The 26247-nt window shown below is 38.0% G+C and overlaps 1 protein-coding gene across 2 annotated transcripts in view; it reads right to left on the reverse strand.

Moving 5' to 3' along the window:
* The window catches only part of LOC306985444 (carbohydrate sulfotransferase 11), a 96519-nt gene that overhangs the window by 69216 nt on the left and 1056 nt on the right, over window positions 1-26247 (reverse strand). Inside the window, exons 1-2 of one of the 2 annotated variants that reach the window (XM_079587698.1) lie at window positions 24147-24330; window positions 23180-23297 (exon numbers count right to left, since the gene is read on the reverse strand). In XM_079587698.1, coding sequence (XP_079443824.1) covers window positions 23180-23207 — 28 coding nt within the window. In that variant the 5' untranslated portion in view covers window positions 23208-23297; window positions 24147-24330. Of the gene's footprint in view, window positions 1-23179; window positions 23298-24146; window positions 24331-26247 lie in introns of those variants that run through there. The other variant, XM_079587699.1, reaches the window with a different exon arrangement.

The following is a 26247-nucleotide window of genomic DNA, read 5'->3' on the forward strand; positions in this document are numbered from 1 at the left end:
CTATAATTACTTTAAGTTTTTCAACTAATATGTATTTCTTATTATATCAGCATATAACAATTATTTTTAAGCAACATTTAAGAACATATTTATTTATAACAAACTAGATGTTAAAATTATCTTTTGTCTGCACACAATGACCAAATAAATATTTTTTTTTAGTGATGACCAAAGCTGTTTGCTGTTATTCACTGTTTTGGGGAGAAAATAAAACCAAAATGATATTTTACCCATGGGGGGGGGGGCTTTATTCCTGTTCCCTGATAATCAGTCAACAATAATATTAGGGTTCATGTCATGTTCGGTTGCTGTTTTAAATGATGTTTCTCAGTAACTACATGGCATACTGAAGTCTTAGCTGATGTTGTCTGAGTACACTTCACAAAGCACTGTCAACATTATAATCCATGCGCTTTTATCAAGAATTAAGAGTGCAGTGAAAATGATATTTAGTCTCCCAACACACAGCTCTCGCACTTTCTTTCAGCGTAATTTGTGTGCAGAGAGGAGGGAGAGAGAGAAGAGCTGGAAGAATGAAGCCATCACTCAGATGCTAGCAGCACGGAGATGCTCAAATGGAAGAGTGAAAAGAGGTGTGAGAGAGAAAGATAGAGTGTGTGCTGGGAGTGCATGGACAGAATGGTAAATAAGCAAAGTCTGTGTGGCTCACACACACACACACACACACACACACACACACACACACACACACACACACACACACACACACACACACACACACACACGGCACAGATGGCTAGGGTAGTCCGTCTGAAAGAGCTCTCAAAACCAGTGCTGGAGATCCACAATAATAATAAAAAAAACAGCACAGTGGAAGTGTAGACTGACAGAAACAATAGGAGACTATCCACAACACACTGAATGCTAATTACATATTCATTTCGTTTTTATTTATTGGGAAATGGATCAAAATCTCAAGCAGGTGTGTTTGAATTATATTCTTTTCATTTTACTGCACTCTGGACATCTGATATTGTCATGTACATGAATATGAACAGACAGTGGGGTAATAATTTAAAACAAAACATGATTTTGCCCTCAGAATGTCTTTGAGAAGAAAAATGTTGGTGGTGTTTAGCCATGCAAAACTCACTGCTGCGATGATAAGGTGTTGTGGGTGGCTAGGACTTTGCTAGGTGGTTGCTAAAGTATTCCTTCCAATAACACAGACCTAGCCGTCATTACATCAACAGTTTCCGACCAGCGGTCTCAGGAAAGAGGTTACCAGTTTGGCTAAGCGTTTAGTCGCTAACCGCTAAGCTAGCTGTTTACTGTTAAATGCAATTGAAGCTTATTGACTTAATAAGCCACATAAAATACATACATCAACATATAAAATACAAGATTCATTTAATAAGTCATAGATGCCCTTTTTTCGGTTTTATTCAGGGTGAATTCGGGTTGACTGGGACACATTTTCCAAGTCATGTCAATGGCAAAAAGTATCCCAATCACACTGAATTCATCCCTATAGGGGATTTCATAATGCACATGATTTCAAAGAAGCTTTACAGAAAATAATGATATTCATGTTTATAATATTTCAATATTTTCATGCCTTATAGTTGCATTTAGCAGATTAGAGCTGTGTACAGTTAAATATACTTAATATATCCACATTTATATATAAAGCTGTGGATCAAAAGTCCCTGAACATCTAAAAACATCACTGAATAACAAAAAATCAGCAAACTTCGTTCAAAATGACATCTGTCACATGAACATGGTAAAAGCTGGTTGAAGCTGCTTCTCAATGTCTTCAAAAGGTATTTGCTCAGTTCTAAATTTTTCCTTCTACACTTAGCTACACGGAGGAAAAAAAATATGTTTCCACAAGACGAGAACATGAAATTAAACTTTAAGGTATAATATGCTTTAATTTGAAGTATTTTCGAGCATTATAAAGAATAACTGCCAGATCAATTAGACTGATGTTGAGGTGTTGAGGTGATGTATGGGCACTGCAATTATTTAAAGCAGCGAGACCTTGTATAGAAAGGTGTGCGTTTTTGAGTCCATTTCTTTTTTTGCGAGTTCAGAAGAGTAGGATTTTGCTCCTTCGGCATGCTAGCTCTCTATGCTCCACCGCCCACTCGCATGCACGCACTTCACACACACACACACGCAGCCTAACACAAGACACTCTTCAGAGTTTAATTAGAAGCCTCTGTGTTACTTTAAGAAGCATCTGTAAAGGAGAGAGTGTGGGAGGAGGCTAATTGGCTCGTGGTGCTAATTCGACTCTGACCCTCAGCGGTTTCAGAGTGTGAGTGTGTGTGTGCGAGGGCTGTGTGGTGGAATGCGAAGAACAAAGAAAGAGCAAAAGAAAATGATCGGTCCTAAAGGACAAACAGATAGTCTCAAACCTCTTTTGTGTCTAACTACACCTCTCACCCACATCAGTTAGCTGTCAATTAGCACGGCAGCCCCGACATCTGTGTATCAACATCAGCCTAATCTGAGTCTTTAAGCGCCTAACCTCCTACGTAATTGAAAGCGGGATTCTCCAAATAAGTTACAGACAAATTTACATAGCTACTTTACAAAATGAGGTGCATCTTACGACTAAATGTCTCCCCCAATTCAGCAGTCTCTTTTTCATGAAACAACAGTATTTGTTTAAAGCAGACATGAGTACATAAGTAACCATATTTATTTTTCTTACGGGTCTTATGAGAAAATATGTTCTCTGTAATATTTCATCAAAAACTTTTGAAACGGCTTTCCTTTTTGAACTGACGTCACCAATTTTTCATTTCATTTTCATTGGTCATTTTCCACCTGTTGACCACCGATTTCACAAATCTTTCTTATATTACTTAGAAATAGGAATGGCTGCAAAATGGGGCCGTGGTGGGCCTGGCCCAACCAATCCCTGGCCCCAAGCCAAATCACGAAATTGGTGCGATATTAAATTCAGCTCCAGATTTTGAGGGAGATCATGGTATTTGACCACTTGGTATCAAAATTCCACTTGTTATTTAGAAACCAGAAAATAGTACTAGAACGGGACGGCGGTCTTCATGAAGATTCAAACGATTCTAAACTGCTCACGCGCAAGAAGACGTGAAAGAAACTCAATTCGGTAGACATGCTGGTCAGCACGCCATACTGAACTGCTCTCTTTTGTGTCATATCACGCTTAAACGGACGAATACACTCAAAATGTACGTCAAAATGCATTTTTTGGCAAGTATCCTCGTAAGAACAGTCTTAACTGAGCTAAAATAAAACGTCTTAAAGGTAGGGTAGGTAGGATTTATATAAAAACTTTTTACCAAATTTGATTAAACTTTCTATATATATCACTGCATAATTAAAATGTAAGTACTCTGATAAAAAGAGTATAAAAATCGAGTGACTCTAGACCGTTTAATCTTCATTAAACACAGCTCATTATTTCCATTCGGGACGAATCACAGGATTGGCTTGCGCGACTGTCACTCTCCGTCGCCATGACTACCGCCGCTATTACTGGCTCTGCCCACGTGCGCGCAGTCGCGCACCCGTTTTTAGGTGGGAGTGAATGGAATTAATGAGCTGTGTTTATTGAAGATTAAATACACTAGAGTCACTCGGTTTTTTATACTCTCTATTTCAGAGTACTTGCATTTTAATTATGCATTGGTATAAAAAGACAGTTTAAACAAATTTGAATACAAGTTTTTTTTTGACAATTCTGACCTACCCTACCTTTAATGCACGTCAACAGTTGGGAGGAAATCTGATGTGTGTCAGACCTGAGCATTTGGTCTTAAAGTGACAGTAGCCTAAAATTTATACTTTTTTATACTAATTTATACTTTATAGCATTTCGTACCTGAATACTGTTACACCGAGCTGAAATCTGTTCGTTTAATTTGTATCTTTTTCTATTATATTTATGTGTGCTATTGCTTGTAATTTGTTCATAAGTGTATTTATTTAACATTATTTATTTATTAAAATATTTATTCATTTATTTTTGTGGTGGGTCCAGTGAAAATGTTGGCAGGGCAAAAACTTCTTAGGGTTGAGCAATTTTACTTAGAAAACTTAGTGTTGAGTGTTTATATATAGAGTCCCTTTTAAGACCCGCTCCTTTTGTTATAAAAAAAAAAAAGTTACAAAATCTTTTACAGGGGAAAAAATAAAAGAATGTTAAAACTCAGGCCCAGCAGGAATGTCACTTCCAACCTTACATCTCGAAGCTGGAGTCGGGCCTGCTTAGAAATAAGCCCCGTCACAGAAGTGTAGGGGGCTGTCAATACCATTGCATGTTGGCTGTAGAAATACTTCAACCATTGATGAAAATGTGGTCATCGTTTACCCACCTTTCACCTTACTCGCCTCACATTTACACGCAGTTTCAACCCGTACTATTTTCTTTCAACCGTAAAACACAAAATGAGATGTTCAAGCTGCTATTCAACACAACTAAGAGATTTACAGTGTAAATCACATTTCCCATTCATTGTGTAGCAAAGAAGCCTAACATCTCCTTTTCGGTTTCACAGAAGTACAAAAAAAAAAAAAGTACAGGGTTAGAATAACACGGGAGTGAGTAAACACTAACAAAACATTCATTTTTTTTGTGTAAACCATTTTCTATTGTAAATACTAAACCTTTAGATTAAAGTGTCACAGCTGTAAACATGAGGTAAGGCTTCCATTCAGAACTCTGCACCTGTTTTTCTGCTAACCTTAAAGTTGAATCTGTGGAGAACCAAAAGGTTTTGTAATTGGCCCTCTTCACTTTTGCTCCAAGGCCAGCCAGACCTGAATGCTTCAACGGTAGGCTTGTCTGGGTGAAATGTCTGCCGAAGAGATGTTTTCACTCTGGAAAGTCAGGGAACACGGGGGTCAAAGCTGTCTCCTGTCTGGCTAATTGGATGAGTTTGTAGTCAGAGCTTGCAGAGATTGAATCATCAAGCTGTTCCTTTACAAAGCTCCAGGGTTTTCTCTCATTGACTGTTAATGACCATTCCGTCTTCACGGCGGAAAGTCTTAGCTCTTCTTTTCGTTGGGTTATAGAAAAGGTTGGACAACTGGTTTTGAACAGCAGAAAAAGCACGGAGGTCATTGTGGGGAAGTGGACGCTCGCTAGCTTCAAAGAGAAATTTGGACCGTGGCGTCTGTTCTGCTGTGAAGACAGTGAGCTCGAGTATGAATTATTCAGTGTTTGTTAGAAATCGAGTGATGTTCACTGCGAGCATACAGATTTCCTTGCCAACTGAAAGTCCCCATGATGTATTGTGCGTGAACGCATGTTTCTTTCGGAAACATTATTAGGTGTAAAAGAAGCATTTATTTTCATTCTCACATCACTTTTATCTCTAGGTTTGTGCAGAATAGGAAAAAAATCAATTTGTTTCTTTCTTTTCGCTCAAAGGGAAACAGCCGATCCTGGCAGTAGTGCCGGGGAGGAGTGTGACCGCTGTGACCAGGCTCCCTGCTGATTTCCTGACAAACCTAGCATTATAGGACAATCACTATTCACAGAGTAAGTCTACCAACTACAGGGTGAGTATGCACTCAGACACACAGGATAAGACAGAGAGATTTTAAGAGAGATGTTTAAATACTGGTGAAAACAAGAGAGATGTAAACTCAATAGAGAACATGCACCTAGCTTAAGGTTAGGCTACTGAGTGTAAGTGTCTTCAGTGACTACTACCATGTAAACTAGGAAAAGAATCTTCATGTACCAAATACATTTTTTTTTTTTGCTCTAACAGCCTATGTTGGGAAGTAATCTTTATTTAAAAATGAATATTGGAAAAAATATTGTATACGTTATATATGTTATATGTGTGAAATTTCTCAGTCCCCACATTGAGGATTTTTTCCAATGTGTATAAGTTTTGTATAAGTTTTATACAATACATTATAAATCTCCTTATCAATATATTGATAGTTGCCTGTGACTTTTTGCACCAGAATTTCTTTATAAATTCTAATATCTAAATATAACCAGAGTTACTTATTTCTTAGCATAGTGAATTTTGTAGATATGTCTTATAATAGTCAAATAATTACAGGTATATTACAGTCACAAAACCCATCCATACATATGGTATAATTTATAATAACAATAACATTACTACTGCCACACCTATGCTTATAGAAATAGGAATAACCAATATGCAAAGTAATATCAATAAAACATTTTTTTGGTTTTGTACTGTCTTGTGATTATTGGGTGATTGGGTTTATTATTATTACATCTGAAATAATAACCAAAACTATGCAGATCAGTTGCTATTTATGACTGAAATATGTCCAAATGAGTCAGTATTCAGAATTAATTGATCAAATCGAATTGTAATATCATAAAACATAAACTCTGACTATATGCTAAATATATTATTGTAATATCAAGTCTCATAAAAATAGTCCAGAAGACGGTCACAGTCAGGACTTTCTGTTTGTTTTCATTTATTGCATGTGTTCCTTTGTTCTAGTTTCCCGCCACTCGTCAGTCACCATGGACACTAACACTAATCATCACAGCTGTTCGTCTTTTAGTTAATCATCACTGTACAGTTCCTGCCTGGGTTCTGTTCAGGGTCCGGTATTGTTCGTGTTTGCACGCGGTTTCTAATGTTGGCTTTCTATTTGGATTTATCTAAACTTCGGGTTAATACCATCACCATCATCATCATCATCATCATCATCATCATCATCATCATCATCATCTTTGCCTTCACTGGATTTGAGCATTACAAAGACACAATATTCCCATTCTTTTAAATCCTTAAGCTGAGTTAGATTTCAGTGTGTACCGTGAGTGAACTCCTTTTATTATACGTTTCTGTTGCTTTTGTGTCACTTCGTAGCTCGACAGCGCCAGTTCTCATTTACTTTTCATTATATTAAAACAAATGGCAAAAACAGTATTAAAAAAAAAAGTCTCTTCCACGGAAAAAGTGAAACAAGGAACATCATGAGGATGAGTGAATAATAACAGAAGTGAACTATCCTTAAAGGCCAACTGATGTTTTCACAGTGTTTCTAGTCCAGGATCTAGGCACTGTTTTTGTGTGTGTGTGTTTTTTTACAAGGTCTGCATGCATCCACATGACCTCTAGCCTGCTGCATCTAGCCTGGAGAGATTTCCTTTTGATTTGGTTCCTTGGGTTTGTTCAGTTCGATACCTGCTACAGTGTTAATGAACCCAAGGATATCCACCGTGTCCTCTAGAGCCCTATGCCCCGTTCAAACACCCACCTAAACCAACAAGGTGAATCATCTCTGAGCAAACACCTGATGACTTTGTTTGCCAAGAGAAAAGTCAGATTCTTCCAATTGAGTACTTGGATGCAACGGCAATGCATGTGGAGCTCTGCAGAAAACAACTCGTGGAGATCTTTATTAAAGGCGATCACGTTTACAGCTGTTCGGGAGAAATTTCGCGGATGAAATCCAAAATCCCCACACAGATTTCGCGCGTGATCAAGTTTTTTATGCTAATTAGCTGTGCTGACCAACAGAAACCTGCTTTGGTTTGAAAGTTACTTCTCTCATTCGCTAAGCTGAACAGCCAATCAGAGTTCTCTCCCTCAACCGTCCTTACCAGGCTTCAGTTAGACTATAGTAACTACGAATTCAAACTTGGGTGAGTTTATGCTGGCCTTTTCTGCAGGGTTATTGTGTGGGAAGCTTTACCAAACACTTCCCTACCTACCGAACACATAATCGCCACAGTGAAGCTCTCGCTTGAAAAGTTGAAGGCTGCACGTCTTCACCTTGAACTCAATTACTCCACTTTTGTCTTGCGTCAATGAGTTTGAACTTCCCCATTCTAATTCCGTCCTCCTCCGCCTTATCCGCTGCTCCTCTCCCTCCCGCCGCCGACAGCTTTTCAGAAGTAGGCCGTGAGTGGGAGCCCCTTTCATATGCAGACGGTTTGCAGGCCCTGCTACTGTACAGAGCTCCCAGAGGGGCCTATTATCAGTGACACCAGACTCCAGCGTAAAGGATCTGCAGAGCAGGCCAGAATCAGACGCTAGATCCCAGCGCTGGCTCAGTTATTAATGCTGCTCATCTCCCAGGCACTGCAGCAAAGGGCATACAGTACAGTATATGATGTCGTAACCCTCACCGCAGCTCCAGCCTGTGGACTTACAAACGTGTTTAATCTCACTGTGACAGTAGAAGGTCCGTGATGCACCTCATATGTCCATCCACACAGTGCTGACGGTAAAGGTCTGTTTTGAAACAACTTGAGGTCTGTGGAGATTTCCTCCACATAAGCGCCCTAGGGGGGATCTCGCAAAACCTGTCAGGAACGTGTATGGGTCGTATTTCACTCCAATATAAAATGAAATCTGCATGTAGCACCAATAAGATTTTTTTTTTTTTGGTCATTTTGATATTATTTGCATGGCAATTTAGCAGGGTTACTTTCATTAGCTAAACTTAACTTTAAAAAAAATGTGTTAATTGAAATGATCTGAAATCAAATAAAATATAAATACTAGTTTTTTTATTTATTTTTTTATTAGAACTGTTGTCTTTGAAACCAACTGAAGTCTACGTTGAAGCACTAACATTTCTAACTGAAAATAAAAACTAAACTGACATAAAAGAACCAATTAAATAATAAAAATGACAACCTAAATTAAAAAGCTGAAAATGAAAGCTAATTCAAATGAGTGATAAAAAGTATAATATTATATTAAAACACTTAAATAACACCGCACCCAATCATTTCACAATTATATTTTAGTATTATTTATATATGCTATATATTATGGCTTTTATATATATATAAATAAATAAATAAATATATATATATATATATATATATATATATATATATATACCCCATATAGTACATATTTTAAACAATACATATCGTTTTTTGCATTATTATTTTAAAAGAGAATTTTAAAAATAAATATCTTATATATATATATTGTAAATAATATTAGTATCATTGGAGTATGTTTTACAAGAAAATAATAATAATAATATATATATATATATATATATTTTTTTTTACTTCAAAATGTACTTGTCATTTCTCATTGTTTGTAAAAGGTTTAAACATTTTAAAGGCTTATGTTGTGCACAAATATAATATATTTATTAATAAATATATTTGTAGTATTTTTTCTTTAGATATTGATGTGAAATGTGACATGGCTGGACATTGTTTTTGTGCGATTCATCCGTACAGTAAGTGTTTCTGCTGGTGTGCTTAAAGTTGCCTAAACTCTATAAGTATATAAGTATTCAATATCTCACAGTTATGTTTACCTCATCTAATTTCTTTTCAGTGACATGTGGCAATTACTCTCTAGAATAAGAAGAGCTAATTCTGTTAGCACCGAATTAAGTTAATTAACTTAATTGCGTTTGATCCCGTCATGTGGCGTTCCATCCCACTTCACATATAAACTGTTGACTTTCAAACTGCTAATATGTTTTTTTCTCTCCATCTATTTTTAAACATTAGCCATTATCGCACAATCCTTTGACCCAGCCCGAGAACAAAACGTCACAAAAGGCCTCAAGGCCTCCAACAACCGTCATTTTTCTCCAATAATGGTGCGCAGTTGTTGAGACGCAGTTATTACGCTGACAGACGAGTCAACCTCGGTACGCAGATGTTGACTCTCCTCGCCCGTCTGTTGGGTTGTCTGAGAGGCAACAATGTGGCAAGAACAGCTCAGAGTCAATTAGCTAAAAAGAGAGATAATGATGAGAATAATCATGGTGATGGTGATAACAATGATAATTATGTTGACAATGGTAATGACTGAGGGGGACAGCATTTAGAAACAGGAAGGACGCTTTCTTTTAAATATCACAGATTTCTCTCTGTAGTTACAAATGACCCATCCTTTGTGCAACACACTCATGTCTTTTGGTTGGTTTGTTTTTCAATCTCACAATTTGTGTGTTTTTTTTTTTTAATTGCTATCCTGATGGTTCCAAAGATTAGTGTGCTAGTTTGTGTCGTCACAAATGTTTAAAGTAGTAGTTCAAGCTAAAAAACAGTAATAATCATTTACTCACTCATGTCATTCCAAACCCGCTGACTTTCTTCTGTGGAACACAAAAGGAGAAATTCTGAAGTATGTTCATACGAGATTCAGGTTCGGAATGACATGACGGTGAGTAAATGACGACATAATTTTTATTCCTGTGTAAACTATACCTTTTAAATGCAGACAGGTCTTTAAAACATTGAGTGGATGTTTAAAATGCAACATATCAAGTAACATGAGTGTTTGCTAAAGTGCTGATAAAAACCTCTCTTCGTGAACTATTTGATGACTATAAAAAGTACGTGCTTAAACCAAACGCCTCCCTGATATTTTGCAGTCTTTTCATCTCTGTTTCATTAGATTGTACAGTAAGAGAAAGTAACTATGACAGCTATAAAAACACCTGCTTTGAGGACTGCTTAATATATTTAGTTTCCAAGGCAACTCTTCATGGCACATACAGAAAGTTGTGCTATTTTATGGAAAAGTTAATTTGTTGCAAAAGGTGAAACTTCGTGGCGGATGAAAAGGGGTACTTTTCATAACACTGGTGTAGAAAATGACATTTCAAATATGTACATTTGTATGACATATAAGAGACCGGGTGAGTTTTCACACTATAGTGAATATATTCACATAGTGAATATCTCTCAGCGTGAGATTATTTTTGAAAGTCAAGTATAAACATTTATAAAAAAAAATCTATTGAATATGTCCACTTTTATTAAATGGGGCATGTTGTCAAAATGGAAAACTGTAGGCCTATATAGGTTTTCAGCTAAATTAAAACAGTAAAAAAATGATTAAGTATTTGGTAAATGGTATACATTTATAACATTCACACAACTTGCCCTAACCTGACATTTATGAAAACACAGGACAGAATTCCCCAATATTAAGTTGATTAATAACTAACATTACCTTATAATGAGAAATCTGTTACCGTATTTATTAATCTTTGTTAATATTAGTTAATGTTGCAGCTATCTCATAACCCCCTCACACAAACACTTGTTGTTGAAGTCTACGGTATTATTTTGTTGTTGTTGTTCCGTCTCTTTAATTTAGTCCATTTCTCAATATGCGTTCTTAACACCGTGTCTACACCGGACGGGGCCATTGTTGTTCGTGTCGCGCTGCTCGCATCCGGTGTAGACAAGGGCTGCATCTGAAAACTGAAAAATGCTGCCTTCGGAGGACGCATTCCAAGGTATGAAGGCATCAAGGCACGTCTAAATCCAAAGTTAGCTTCACTTCCTGTCTCATGAGATCCTTCATCTGATCGATTTTTGAAGGCAGCATAGATGTATCCGTCGCTGCCTTTGATATCCCACAATCCTATGCGTTCCATTAGTGACAGTTGAGCTAAAAAAAAATAAAGATGAAGCTGATTGTCAGTTTGTGTGCAAATGTAATTTTTTGACCATTGTTTTCCACTTTTGATGTTATTTAGCGAGAAATTACTATTGTAGTAATTAAGTATTCGCTAAGTTACCACCAAAGCTCGCTCTATTTTCCTGTAGATCATTAAACTGCTACGCTACCTCAGAAGTCTGTCCAAAATCAGGTTTGTGAGGTTGCGCAAACGCTGCCTACAAAGTCATTGCCTGATAGGGCATCGAGGCAACAAGTAAGTTGTTTTCAGATGCACACAAGGTGTTAAGCGATCTTGCGTCCTTGTGTTCTCATACAACGTCATCATCAACCGTCGAAGTTCAATTCCATACTCAAGAACGCAAGTATTGCACTGTTAGCTTAAGGGATGGACAGGACTTTCCAAAGCAATCAGTGTGATTGGACGGGACCGCACCACTTGGCGTCTGTGATGTGATTGGATGGGGTTCCTGGGGATCCAAAGGTCTGCAGGCTCCTGTTTGAGGCCTCGGGGCTCAAAGTCATTAACAGGAAGAGAATGTGTGACTTTCAACCATCCAGGTCTTCACATCGGTCATTCCGGTGACATGGACCCAAAAGGAAAGTAATCCACATCTTAATGATGCATCTTGGAATGGCCATTTTTGAAGAGACATACGTTTTCGGATGCAGCCAAGGTGTTAAGCGATCTTGCGTCCTTGTGTTCTCGTCCAACGTCATCATCAACCGTCGAAGTTCAATTCCAATACTCAAGAACGCAAGTACAGAAAACATGAAAGTACCCGGATGAGTTCTTGATATCGAGGATATATCGAATGCATTCTTGAGAGAATCGTCCTCGCGTCCTTCCGAATTTGTTCTTTTAAGGTCGCCTGTGAAGACCGGTCTCCACGAGAACGCAAATCCATTCAATCCAACTTTGGCCTTTAGAATAATTCCTTTGTTAGTTCATGCTGACTATAATAATACAATAATTAGAGCATTATAGTTAACTACTTTTAACAAATTGAACCATATTGTAAAGTGTTACAAAAATATTCTAATAATATTATTCGTTTTGAACTATTGTAGATGTTTGAAGCCAACAATACAAGAGATCATTGCTAGAGAAAACTCTTGTATAATTGGACTCAAACCCTTACTGAAGGCATCCCTTGTGTGACAACTAACCCCGGTCTCCTTTTCATGCTAGAATTTGCCTGAAGGCAGTTGTGCTCATTTGTCCTTATTTCTTTCTCAAATAAAATAAACTTCAAAGTCCTTATAGCGTTCAACTCTCCCTGAGCGCTTTTATTTACCTGGATGCATTTGGCTAAGTTTGGCTACACATTCATGCGAACAGGAAATGGCTTTGAATGATAAGGTTGCGTTGATGGCCAGGAAGCGAGGACGTGGCGTGACAGCTGAAGAAAGCTGAGGGAGGACAATGACAGGGCGAAGCGGGCCCATATGGATGAGGAAAGTAAAGTTCAAACGTTTCAGGTGCCATTTCCCCATTACGATTATCACCCCGACACACGCTGATGATAGACCCAGATAGAGTAAGCGCCGTGTTTACTGCCAATATTGCTTTTAAAATACAGCTGCCCTTCAAGGCCTTTGAAGATGGCCATGACATTTGGAGGGAAAAATCTTAAAGGAATTCTCTTTATTGTGATGGCTATTGAAAACGACAACAGCAGCATATTCAGTGGCACACGGGGAGCAGCAGCATCCCGCCATGCAATTTACTCTGTGGATGTCACAGTCTTACAGCATTTCCTAAAACTACCCTGAGAAAACACTAGAAAATATCAGCAGCTCTTTCTCGTGCAGTGACATTCCACTTCAGTAATAGGCAAACATGTGTACAAATCTTATTTCATTATTTTTGTCATTTTTTCTAGTCTGCAGTATAGATTCTGTTTAATCTCAGGCATTTGTAGTGGTTCTGTGTATATATTTTTTCTATGCTCTCGAAAAGCTGAATACTTCAGACTTGGCAGAGAACATGAAGCACTTTGTGTGCTCACATAGAAAATCTGTATATCTATTTTGATATTTGAATCAGATTTATCTTTGCGTTTTAATATTTTTGCCCATGCGATCTTATATTCAAGCCAGTCAATAATATATTTACATACTCAAAACATAATTCCGACAAATGTTTACACAATCAGGCTTATATGCAAGATTTTAAATAAAATGCCTATACTATGAATGTAAAGAATATATATATATATATATATATATAGGCTATATATATATATATATATATATATATATATATATATATATATATATATATATATATATATAATATAAAATTAATATTATTAGCTCAAAGTGCTTTGCGGGTCATACCATAAAATAATTATACAAAAAATTATAATAATTTATTATGATTACGTATGAAACACTAAGTAAATAATTATAAATAATAATTTTAATCATCAATCATCAACAACTAATTAATAATAATAAAATGCATTATTATTTTTGACTGAGTAATTTTTATCAACATTAATAATAATAATAAATCACGTTATTGTTGTTGTTAATAATGAATAATTAACACTGAACATGTTATACAAGTTGGCAATTCGTTGAAAATAATCCTTGTTTTATTCCAATTTACTTTTGGAGAAAGTTTAGTTTACTCTTCACCACATTTTTAGTCTCGCTCACATGAGCCGCGGAGCTGATTGATCCTCCTTCTCCAACCCCTCCATCCATTATTCCATCCGATCCCTCAATGAACTCTTTCCTCATGATCCGTCTGATTGTTGCGCCCTTCAAACCCGTCTCTCACTTCCTCTATCTCCTACTTCCTTTCTTCTCCCTTAAACAGCTCCCACCTCAATTAATCACCTTCACCCATCCATCCCTCCACCCCCTCTTTCCCTTTATGAGACACTTCCAGTAATTGCACTGTTAGCTTAAGGGATAGCCAGGACTTTCCAAAGCAATCAGTGTGATTGGACGGGACCGCACCACTTGGCGTCTGTGATGTGATGTGATTGGATGGGGTTCCTGGAGGGCTAACCTGAAGGAGACAGGAGGGGATCAATCCGAAGGTCTGCAGGCTCCTGTTTGAGGCCTCGGGGCTCAAAGTCATTAACAGGAAGAGAATGTGTGATTTCAACCATCCAGGTCTTCATATCGGTCATTCCGGTGACCTGGACCCAAAAGGAAAGTCAATGATGCATCTTGGAATGGCCATGCTTAAAAGAGACATGGTTAAATGGCTCATAATTCAGAGAATTCATGGAGAGTAAAATACAAGAAGCCAAAACTACGATAATATTGTCAGTCTGCAGGAATTGCATCAGCTCATAACAACTTAAGGTGGTCAAGCTTATTTTGGGAGCATCCCAGCCTCAATACACAGCTTAAAGCTGGTTTGTTGCTCCACCAAGCTGGTTTACACTGCTCAAGCTGGGGTGATTTGACGGTTTTGACCAGCTGGTTGACGATCTAAACATCAGCTTGACCAGGCATGGAGACCAAATATACCAGCTAAGCACATTAGGCTGGGTTGTTGGTCTGGAATGGCCACGAAGATGCTTTTTTAATGCTCAAATCGGTCTGGTTTGATGGCTTAGATGGGGCTTGAAGACCAATTGGCAACTAGCTAAACCAGCCGAACCCCGACATGACCAGGTTTGGAAACCAGCTGCCACCGTAGTTTAAGCTAAGCTAAGTTAAGTTTTTTTCAGGTGGTTTCAAAGTTTATACTTGTTCAGCTTGACCCAACATTATCTACCAAGTCGACCTAAGCCCTACCAATTGGTATTCAAAATGATCAGTGGTATAGACCAGTTTGGACCAGTTGATAATCAAAAATAACCAGGGCCGACCACGCAAAACCCTTTAAACTGGATTTTCCAGCAAGGCATATGCTTCAAAACACTCACCTGTGTTGGTGTGCTTTCTCAGAGCATTTTATTTGGCTTTGCACACTAGATTGTTATTTAGCGAGAGTGACATTACCGTACAATTCCATAAAAAAAGAAAGCGAAAAGATGCCTACGCTATACGAATATGTACCCAGTACTGTTTTCAAGATACTTGGAAGGATAATAGTGTTGCGTGTGCGTGTGTGTGTGTGTGTGTGTAAATAAGGAGGATGGATCAAGGGAGAAAAGAAATGAGAGAGCGAGAGAAAATAAAAAGAGAAGAGTGCAACAATAAGCCTGAGCTGCACAGGCACAAATTGCCGTATCCAGCACGGGCACTGCCATTATGTCTTAATGTATTGAAAACCGCAAGTGTCCATGCAGACCTCTAAACCGATGCATCACCATGGCAACCAGGCCCAGAGTAAAATGACAGTGTCTGTGTGTTTAGGAGAAATTGTGTGTGAGTATTGTGCGTGAAGTGCTCGTATAGAACATCTTTACTAATTTGCACCACACCAGTCTCCTCACAATAGGCACAATGTTATTGATGCATTATTTTCCATTTGCAGGCTGAAGGACACAGCGGTGCACTTCAAAGATGCTACCAAATCACAGCGCTGAAGGATTGTGTCGAGAGTGAATCGAAAATGGGTTTCTGCTGTCCTTTATAACTGCAAGAAAACTGCAGCTGAACATAGGAGAGCTGACAACAGAGTGAAAGATAATGTCACCGATTTTGAAAACAACAGCACCTGATAATTTATTCATATTCGTGTTTTTGTCTTTCTCTTAAAACTCACAAAGGGGAAAATATACGAGTTCCATTAAAACATAATCAGGCCTTTCAAATAAAACACCTTCGTTCAGTCTAACAACTGTACCCAGGAGAAAATACTATTGCTCAAATCTTTCTCTTTTATGGAGACTTAATGGACTTGCTTCATATAGGTATTATTTTGACTCTGATGCTTTTCCTAAAAGGCCTTAGGAGAAATAAAAATAGAAGAATAATCATATGTATTAATATGCATTCCACAGCTCCGATACTTTAGTCTCAGAAGAGTGTGATGGGAAATATTTGAGTTCATATTGAGATCCCTGACTTTTCATTACGGACTTTCAAACACATGAGCAAAATTTGAGCAAAATCTCTATAAGAAAAAAAACTGAAAATGTTTCAATTTGGTTTCCATTGAGTCTCATTGCTATTAGAGAAAAACAATCGTGAAACAATTATATATACTAGAGATGCACCGATGTATTTGAATCAATTTTAAACCATCGGCATATCTACTAAAGCATAAAAAAGTCAAATATAACAAACTATATAACCGATAGTTTATTAATTAACAATTAAAATTAAGTTGTACAATGTCTGTTAATAATCCAACGTATTCCTCTGGGTAAATTAATTGAGTACTTGTCAAAACACAATAAAATTTGTATGAGCTTATTTAATTCATCTCCCGAGCTCGCTGAAAACACAGACCTCCTCATCAGATAGATTTATCAATGGACGTCCCACCCCAGAGGTTTATAATGACTATGAAATGTGACAGTCGTACTGTGACCTGATAACAGGAATATATTTAACATTTAGCAGAAATAACCTATGAAGGTTGTCATGTTGTCTCTTTTTTTTTTTTTTTTTTTGTGCCTCTCTTAATGTTGGCATGCTGAATGTTAAATGGATCCAATCCATGATTACAGAAAAAAGCATGAGACTTCATGACTTTGGAGCAATAGTCTCCATTTGACAATTGAAATATGGAAGGGACCTGATCTGTGCTTTTTCTTTCCTGCAGCCTCGGGAGGTCAAAGGTGATGTCCAAGAACTGGAGGTCTGAGGTTAGAAAGAGATAATCACAGTCAGTTAGGCCGAGGGTAACCGTGTCACTGAGCTCTCTCTGATTTCATTTTACCCACGATCACGCAGAGCGGCCGGTTCCGCGCTGCTGCCTGACCCCCTTGTGCTGGAGTATCAGATCAGGTCACAGTACGACTGACACATTTCATAGTCATTATAAATCTCTGGGGTGGGACGTCCATTGATAAATCTATCTGATGAGGAGGTCTGTGTTTTCAGCGAGCTCGGGAGATGAATTAAATAAGCTCATTTTAGACAGGCAATAGAATTTAGGTTCATCGCTTCAACTGGCCAAATAAAAATCGGATTGACCCGGTTCAATCCAATTGCGCTGGTGTGGTTAATGTATTTCAACGAGCCGTAAATGAGCGCAGTAAATGAGCAGGAAAAAACCGAGGGACCAAACACTGACATTTTCTTCATTAATCCGGACTATATATCACGCATGCAGAAACACACCTGTCCTCGTTTGATAGGAGATGCATAAGAGGTAATATAGGAGAAAAAAATGACTTTAGATTAGAAAATACAAAAGCAGCGGGTGGTCTGCCATCAGTATGCGGTTGAAAGGAGCCCCAGACAATTATCTATTGATTACATTTGTAAATCCAACAGTGCAATTTAATGGGCTTTAGCTGGTAATAGGAAAGTTTCTTTGGCAAGAAGGAAACACAGATATTTTGTTGAGAGGATTAGTTTAATCTATTACCCTCTGAAATCACCAGGCAATTACACAATTGTCTCATTAAGAAAGAAAGACTATGAGCAGGAACACTGGCGATTATAAAGTGAACCTTCTAGTGTGCGCCAGTAATCCCAGCTGACATGTTGACACCTCGGCAGAACTTTGAACTCGCTGAACTCGTTGTACTGGTCACAGCAACGCGTCAGACTGTAAATATAAGTTAGATTTGTTCATTTTATAAGATAACGTAAGGGTTATTGCCTGTGCACAAGGTGCCTTTATGGTGCTGTGGGTCTCTGTGATATCTTGGTCTTTACATATTGCTCTGGTCCTTCCTTCTTTGCAACGGTTTTATCATACACCTCGAGTAAATCATAAGTTCAGATATTTACACCTCACAGACTGCACAATTGGAGTTACTTCCTTTTGAATGGATCATTTTTTGCTAAACAGATTCTAGAATGCCGTGCTTTGTAGAAGTGCACTACGACGGTGGCAGGGGCTTTTGGAAGTATTTGAGCCTTTGTCTAGGGATGCACCGATATGAAAATGCTGGCTGATACCGATAACCGATATTTCTTTATATTTGAAAGCCGATAACCGATATATTGGTCGATAAATCTAAATCCAATTTTTTATATAATATTGGAGAACCAGATTACAAAAATAAAAGATTCACCATTAAATGCCACGTCCCAAGCACACAATTATAATGATGTTCTCATTATAATTTTATGTAGCCTATATGACAGACTTGCGCTGCACATGTTGCACTTAACTGTATTTTCCTTTTTGAAGTGATTCCAATCATATTTCAAGCAATTCAAACCCATCATGCATGTCTGAAGTGTCTCAGCTGAAGGAAATTTAAGCATTATTTACCGGCTTTAATATATTGGCTAAATTTTCTTATTGGGCCGATAACAATAACATTGACAATGAACATATATCGGTACCGGTTCCAGAAGTAAAGTATCCATTATTTTTCTCCATAGGGAAATAGATTTTTTAACAATAACTAATAAACCTTAAAAGACATCCTTACTGTGAGGTACGAGGTTGTTAATCGATAGCATTTGCTTCTGTTGAAGCCGTCAGCCCGCATTATTTCAACTTAGGTTTAAAATAACAGCAAGATTTGTGGTAAAAAAAACTACATTACCCATGATGCTGTATAGAAAAAGTCACTAATCAGTCTAAACAAGCAAAATACGCCAATAGATCTTAGCCACGCCCACTCCCATGAAGCACTGCGAATTACGTAATATTTCACACACACACACATTCATATATATACACACAGTGTATGTATGTATGTAGTTGAGTTTTCATTTTTTATATCATGTTTATATATAAACATGATATAAAAACCATCTCAGCCAATGGAATTGCACAATAGACAACTTAGTCATTCTGTCGCTAAACTCCTTATAGGCAGTTGTCCATGATAAACCAGCATACTGATATTATTTTTCCTTCCTCAGGCTACAAATCCCATCCATACATCTAGCCATTGCTCGTGGGCTAAACAACACGCTCAAGACCAGCTTTCAAGGTTCAATACAACAGAAGCATAATAGCGCATGAGCAATGTGAATAACACAATTAAGTACAACCTTGAACTTGCAAGCTGGGTTATTTATGAAGGTGGTCAGATATAATTACACATTGATCGAGTCTCCTGACAGCCTGTGGTGAGAGTTAGATTGACCCTGCATTGGGATAACACCGTCCTAATGAATGATCAGTGATACAACGGAGGCGCTAATGCCACAGAAGTTTGGCTAAGCGTGTCCGTTCAGCATGGAAAAACGTCCGAGGAGAGAGAGCGATTAGGCATTCTGTGTGATCGGTCATTTGAAATTATGGATCTGTCATGAGCGGACAATACCACTGACAAATACTGTAATGGGGTGACATCAAACCGGAATGAGAGCACGACAGCTGACAAATTACACTTTGTGCTCTCTCTCTCTTTTTAAACTTCCCTCTCTTTTTCTCTTACCCATCTCTTTCATTGAACCTTAGAGCTTCACACTTTCATTGAAACTTAAAGCTTCACACTTTTTGTTGTGTCTTCTAAATCAGGGGGTTCTCTTAAAATTTACCATCAAATGCCAATCCAAAACACAACCAAATGTGTCTGAAATTAAAAACAAACAAATTTAATCAAACATTGCACTGATTGTACAATGTACTGATAATGAACTAGGCCAAACTATATGCAAAATTATTAAATACAAAACGTATACGTTACTGTATACCTCTTGTAAGTGGTCAAAAAGGACTTCCAAAATGACACTTGGACTAATGCTTTTAAACTTGAATGTGGGTAAGTTTCATAAAAAAAGCAACATTTTGAGCAAAAAGCTGAGAAAATCATGTTTTTGTCAAAAATTATCCAGAGGAGCGTTTCCCAAAAGCATCGTTAGCCAACTATGGTCGCAAGTTCCATTGAACTCTATTGGTAACAACAGAACTTGCGACCATATTGGCTTTGGGAAACGCACCCCAGATCGGATTCAGAACGATGGTCGAGTCCATCAACACCACCAAAGCTTCACAGCCCTATAGCTCACCTTGGGTCGACATTTCATTCGGTAACATTAGGCAGTTTTGATTTCTGCCATATAATGTTGGTGATCGTGTTATTCTACATGTACATAGGATTATAAGCTATCGCTTGTTTCTGGATCTTCTTGACATGTGTTTTGATCAGGAGATTCAGTACTCTTTCAGAAGATGCAATAGCGCCCCATACCATATAACAGTGAAAACAAGGAAACATGGAAAATTCTGTCAATGGCAGGGAAGCGTTGTCTCACAAATGAAAGACATTTCTGTCAATGGCTGGGAAAGTGTTAACTACATCTGTAGGAAAATACACATTCTAATAAAATGTCAGTTATACATAAACTTTTTTCTTCACACTTTTTACTCCACATTATAAATGTCTTTACTGTCACTTTTGATCAATTTCATGGATCCTTGCTGAATAAAATTATTAATTTCTTTCAAAAAAATCAACCTTTCGGATCCCAAACTTTTGCACACAATGTACTTCCAGCCTTTCCTGTGACCAAACAACTGTGACAGTAATGAGAAATAGTGGGGGTCAGACACTAGCTGAAGGTAACATGAGGTGGATTCCCTTTTTGGACACACACTTCACTTACAACCATGTTGCTTATGGCTGACTGACCCTTCTGTCACTTCTCTGCTTTTCCTCTCACCAACAGCAGAACGTAGACCACTGAGGGGGGAGACCGGGAAAAATGGCACTGATTGTAAAGCCGTGACAAGAGAAGCCATCGATTTCAGAGTGGAATTAATGAAGGTCCAGTCAGCGTTGACAGAGCCGTGGCAGCTTCAGAGGAATTATATTGAGCACTTTGCACTTGTGGCTATTAGACTAGAGATAAAGTGTGTCCAGTGATGACAGAATAAAGGATTCAAGCTGTTAAAAAGGCATTCATTAAAAAACAATTTACTCAAATGCTGTTTTACAAGAGACTGGACCATTGTTTGATTTCACCCCAACTCTAATTGAACTTTGTCAAAACTTTAATGTTCTGTCAGCGACGTCTGACCATTTATTTCAGCGAATCTTTTGTGGAACTGAAGTTTATTACATATCTGGATGATGAACCAAACCAAACGTAAGGCTTTATATTCAGTTAACCACACCCATGTGACTTTATCACGACAAAATCCATAAAGAAACTTGTTTTTGTGTATAATTTTCGGTTCAGCTTGACAGCATGCCATTAGAAGTCATCGCTCTTTCTTTTAAAGTAATTCTTTAAGTCTGAAGTCTGATAATGCAGGCTATACTGCAGAGCTTCAAGGTCGAGTAAAAAAAAAGTGAAGCAGCGGTTTCATCATACTTTAAAAATACTGTTAAAACTTCTGAAAAACAATCATTTGGAAGTTGCACACAGCAAAAGCAGGAAAAGAGTAGCTTATGGGAACAGGTGCAATGGAAAACAGACACAAATAATAAAACAGTAATGTAAAATCAAATAAAAAGCAATACTAATAAAAAAACATCCTTCATGTTCCGTGACGTTCCTTATACGGCCCTGACTGGATAAAAGCATCTGCCAAATGACTAAACATAAATGCATAAGTCAAGATGCAAGATGCATAAATAAGTTTGTATTTACACAGCAAATGTCAGAGTGTTACAATCCCAGAGTATAATTTATACACTTTGGAGTACAATGGGCTTAAAGTCAGGTTTCACCAGAAACTCTCTCAAGTCTAGGATATTGGTTTAGTGTTGATGTACCATATGGTAAACTAGATAGTGAATCAACCTCTTGGACAAAGCATTGTGCTGTGGTATTTAATGACACCCCTTAACCTACAGTAGATAGAACGTCCAAAGACGTTCATCAGATGGCCTGTACAGACCAGCTGACAACGAGAGCCAGCAATACACCCCATGAGATTCCCATTGCAGGTTAGGGCACACTTACGTCAGTTATTAAGGCGGGTATAAAACTGTTCCCGGCCAGAAAACAATCATAATAGATGGCGTTATTAATGTCTATTTACCCCAGCATTTCCTCACAAACATTTGATATCTTCAGTCCTCTATACGAAGCGCACTAGCGCTGAAATACCAATAGGATTTTCAATCTCAGCACCTGTCCTTGATCTCCAGCCCTATACAAATGCAAAGCCATGATTTATTTTTCCATTCCCTGTCAGAAAAAAGAGCCGCTCGTGGCATCAGCCGCAGTGGCTCCACAGCTGGACCTTTCATACCATAAATACATCCTCCAAAAGAAGGTGCCAATACTGATTAAGGAGAAGAAGTGTCCCACTTTGACCTGGATTAGAGAGGTATTAGGTGGAGTGGGCTGTGTGCCGCGAGCCATCTCCCTTCATCGCCGCTGCTAATGCGGAGGCATAGCTCTGCTCGCATCTAAATGTTTCATTACGGCGCGAGCGGAGATACCAATTTCTCTCCCCATCTCTCCCCGCTGCCGCCCGCTTCTCCCGCAGAGGGGGGGAGCAAAGCATGACAAATTGAAATAAATGAGAGTGCAGAAAAGGTGATGGGGGAGGCCGCTGGTCTGAGAGGTTGGGGGGGGGGAAAGGAGGTAGGACCCTTTTTACATGCATCTCACTCTTTCTCTCTCTCTCTCGCTTTACTTCTTCGTCTCCTCCTTTTTTGTTCGACAAAATAATGAAATACACTTGATTGTTATTGCCCACGACCTTCATCGAGTGATGACAGCGGAGGGATTGACAGGGGCCTTTTATAGCTGGATGGCCATTTGTGTATGCTGAAATCTTCGTAGGCCCAATTTCTCGGATGCTTCCTTCGCTAGCGTGTGAAGATCAAAAAATTATATTTTCTTACCCGTATTGGTTTGAAGTTCCATATTCATATAGTGGACGTGACTGGAGATCTCTCTGGAAAGTTATGCTTCTGATGCAAGAAAAGTTTGACTCGCTCACGCCTGCAGATCAAAGATGTTCTGTGGGATATAGAGGAAAGCAGTCAGTGTTTGCCAGTGCTGGTCTATGTAACACATTTTGAAACTATGAGTAAATAATGCATTAAGTCAGGGCAAAACAATTTTTTTTGGGGCCCCAAAGTATTAAAACAGAATCTGAATGTTCACCGACTGAATTACAAAATCATCCTACCCTCTGAATAAACAAAGACAAAGCAAAAAACACTAAAGCATTGGAGTATACGATCCCACAACTTAATTTGTTACCTCATTTTAGTAAATCGTGGCCACATTGAACTAGCTTTTTCCCTCATTTTGAATATAACTAAAACAAGGATCAACGAATTATTGCTTTCAGCAATTGGTTGCAAATAAAGAGGAATGAATGGATCTAAATGCAGCAGTTTAGATTTTAATTAGGCTACAAAGAACTCAGGAACTAGAAACATTAACAGAACCACCAAATGTAACGTGATGAGAACTGATAATGAACTGAAAAAAACACAGGGCTTAAATACACAGAACAAACCAATCAACGAAATGAATAATCAAATTAATCAAACAATGAAAAACCATATACAAATTAACTGAAAACACAGGCAACTGAACTAATCCCACCCAAACAGACACAAACCCCAGATAGTCCCTTACACTTCTCCCCATCAAGACAACGCATCTTAACTGTAATAAAATATATATATATATATAAACCCAACAGAAGAGGGCGGGAGCAGGCTTTGAAGGTTGGCGCAGGGCATGGAAAAAGGGAAACCCACAGGGACCAGGGAGCAAACTGCGGAAGAATCCAGAGAGGTGCCAGCAGAAGGAGGTGCCAGAGCAGAATCCCAGAATGACACAAGTGGTACTCACTGCAGAGTCAAAGGACGTCCAGCTCCTCCTCTCTAGATGTCTAATGGGGTGGGGATAGTCCAGCTCCTTCTCTGTGGACATTTAAATGGGGTGGGGATAGTCCGGCTCCACCTCTCTGGACGTCTAATGGGGTGGAGGGATAGAGTTGTAGGGTTTTGGTATGGTTGGATATTCTAGCTCCACCCATTAGGCCCAAATTACATTAGCTCCTCCTCGCTGGACATCTAGCTCCACCCATTTTCTCTGCAGTGAGCAGCCTCTCGGATGACAGCCCACAGCTGTCAGAGGGAGGGAGGAGCGATGGTGGTGACATGAACAAAATTCCTGCTGATGATTTTTTATTTTTTTATTCATATTTCTGTCCATTTGAGAAAAAATAAGTTCTTATTTTCTTGGCCAATTACGATGTTCTGGAATAATTGGAGAATTTATTTGTAAACCTATTTGTAAAATATGCTGAGACGTGCTTTGTGATGATCAATTGTGTTCTTTATATGGCATTTATTGATAGCTATAAAATCTTTGACCCTATTGATTTAAAGCAGGTCCTTAATTGTCTGTCCTTGACAGATTTAAAGGGATAGTTCACCCAAGAATGAAAATTCTTGTCATCATTTACTCACCCTCATGTCGTTCCAATTCCCTTAGACTTTCATTCAACATCAAAACACAATTGAAGATATTTTAATGAAGTTTGAGAGATTTTTTGTCCTTCCACAGACAGTAACGCAATTACCAATTTGGCGCTACATTAAATAAGAGATCATAAAAATAATCCATATGAATGCAGCGGTTTAGTCCAAAATTTTGTCCACAATCACAATCACTATGATGAACAGATTTTATATACACTTTTATTGACATCAACGCACACATCAGATATGGTAAATGGAAGCTCAAGCACCAATGAGGTTCATTCTTGTGTGTTGCGCAGCACATTTGAGCTTCCGCAAGAACCAATGAGGTTCATTCTTGTGTGTTGCGCAGCACATTTGAGCTTCCGCAAGAACCAATGAGGTTCATTCTTGTGTGTTGCGCAGCACATTTGAGCTTCCGCAAGAACCAGTGAGGTTCATTCTTGTGTTTGTGCAGCACGTTTGAGCTTCTGCAAGAACCAATGAGGTTTGTTCTCGTGTGTCAAAAAAAGTACTGTTGAGCTTCTGTTTATGTTCGTTGATCAAGAACCCAAGTATCTGAGAATTCAGGGCTACAGCACTAGAAGAAAAGGTTCTATCAGGCACTTCATACAATATGTATAACCTTTATGGGTTCTTATCATGGCATTATGTTATGGATTAATTATTATTTAATTTAATTTAAATCTTATTAATTAAACAGTTCATAACAAATGGATTAACCCTTTAAACATTACATGTATTAAGCAGTCATTTAAGACATTTAGAGAACCTTTTTTGCATATATGATTCTTTAAAATTGAGTCAAGAACCCTATATTGAACCCCATTGAACCTTTTTTTCCTAAGAGTGAGAGATTTCAACATACAAATATGACAATGCAGCTGTACATAAAGTGCCCCTGTCAATCTCACTGCTGTCATCACTAGATGAAGGTCATTGGCAATAACAATTCTGTTCAACAAAAAAGAAGACGATGAAGCAAGAGAGTGAAATGGTAATTCAATCAACACTTCTTACATATTCATAAACATTCAGACAGTCCTCTCTCACTTATTAGGCTACTATATAGGCTGCTTACCAAGAGCTCATAGAAAACTAATCAAATTCTCAAATATGACTATAACACAATCTTTAAAAGAACATCCTTCTCAAATCTAAAGCTCTGTGTTGCTGTTAGTTTTAATAGAAAAAATAGAAAACCAATTCATTTTAAATAAAAACGTGTTCACGAAATATTTTGCATCAGCTAAGAAAACTATCATTGTCAAATATTTATCAAAAAGTTGCTGTGTCGATTTAGATAATATATAAGCACTGAGCCAAAGAGAGTCAGATTGTTTGAGCAACTCTTATTAAGACGTTTATCTACGATTCTCTTTGAAAAAAAAATCCCATTAAGCCTGTGAGAAAATCATTCCCTGTAGTGTACTGTCCACTATCAAAATCTATGATGTCTATGTTTT

Source organism: Phoxinus phoxinus, assembly GCF_949152265.1.
Source record: "Phoxinus phoxinus genome assembly, chromosome: 18".
NCBI lineage: Eukaryota > Metazoa > Chordata > Actinopteri > Cypriniformes > Leuciscidae > Phoxinus > Phoxinus phoxinus.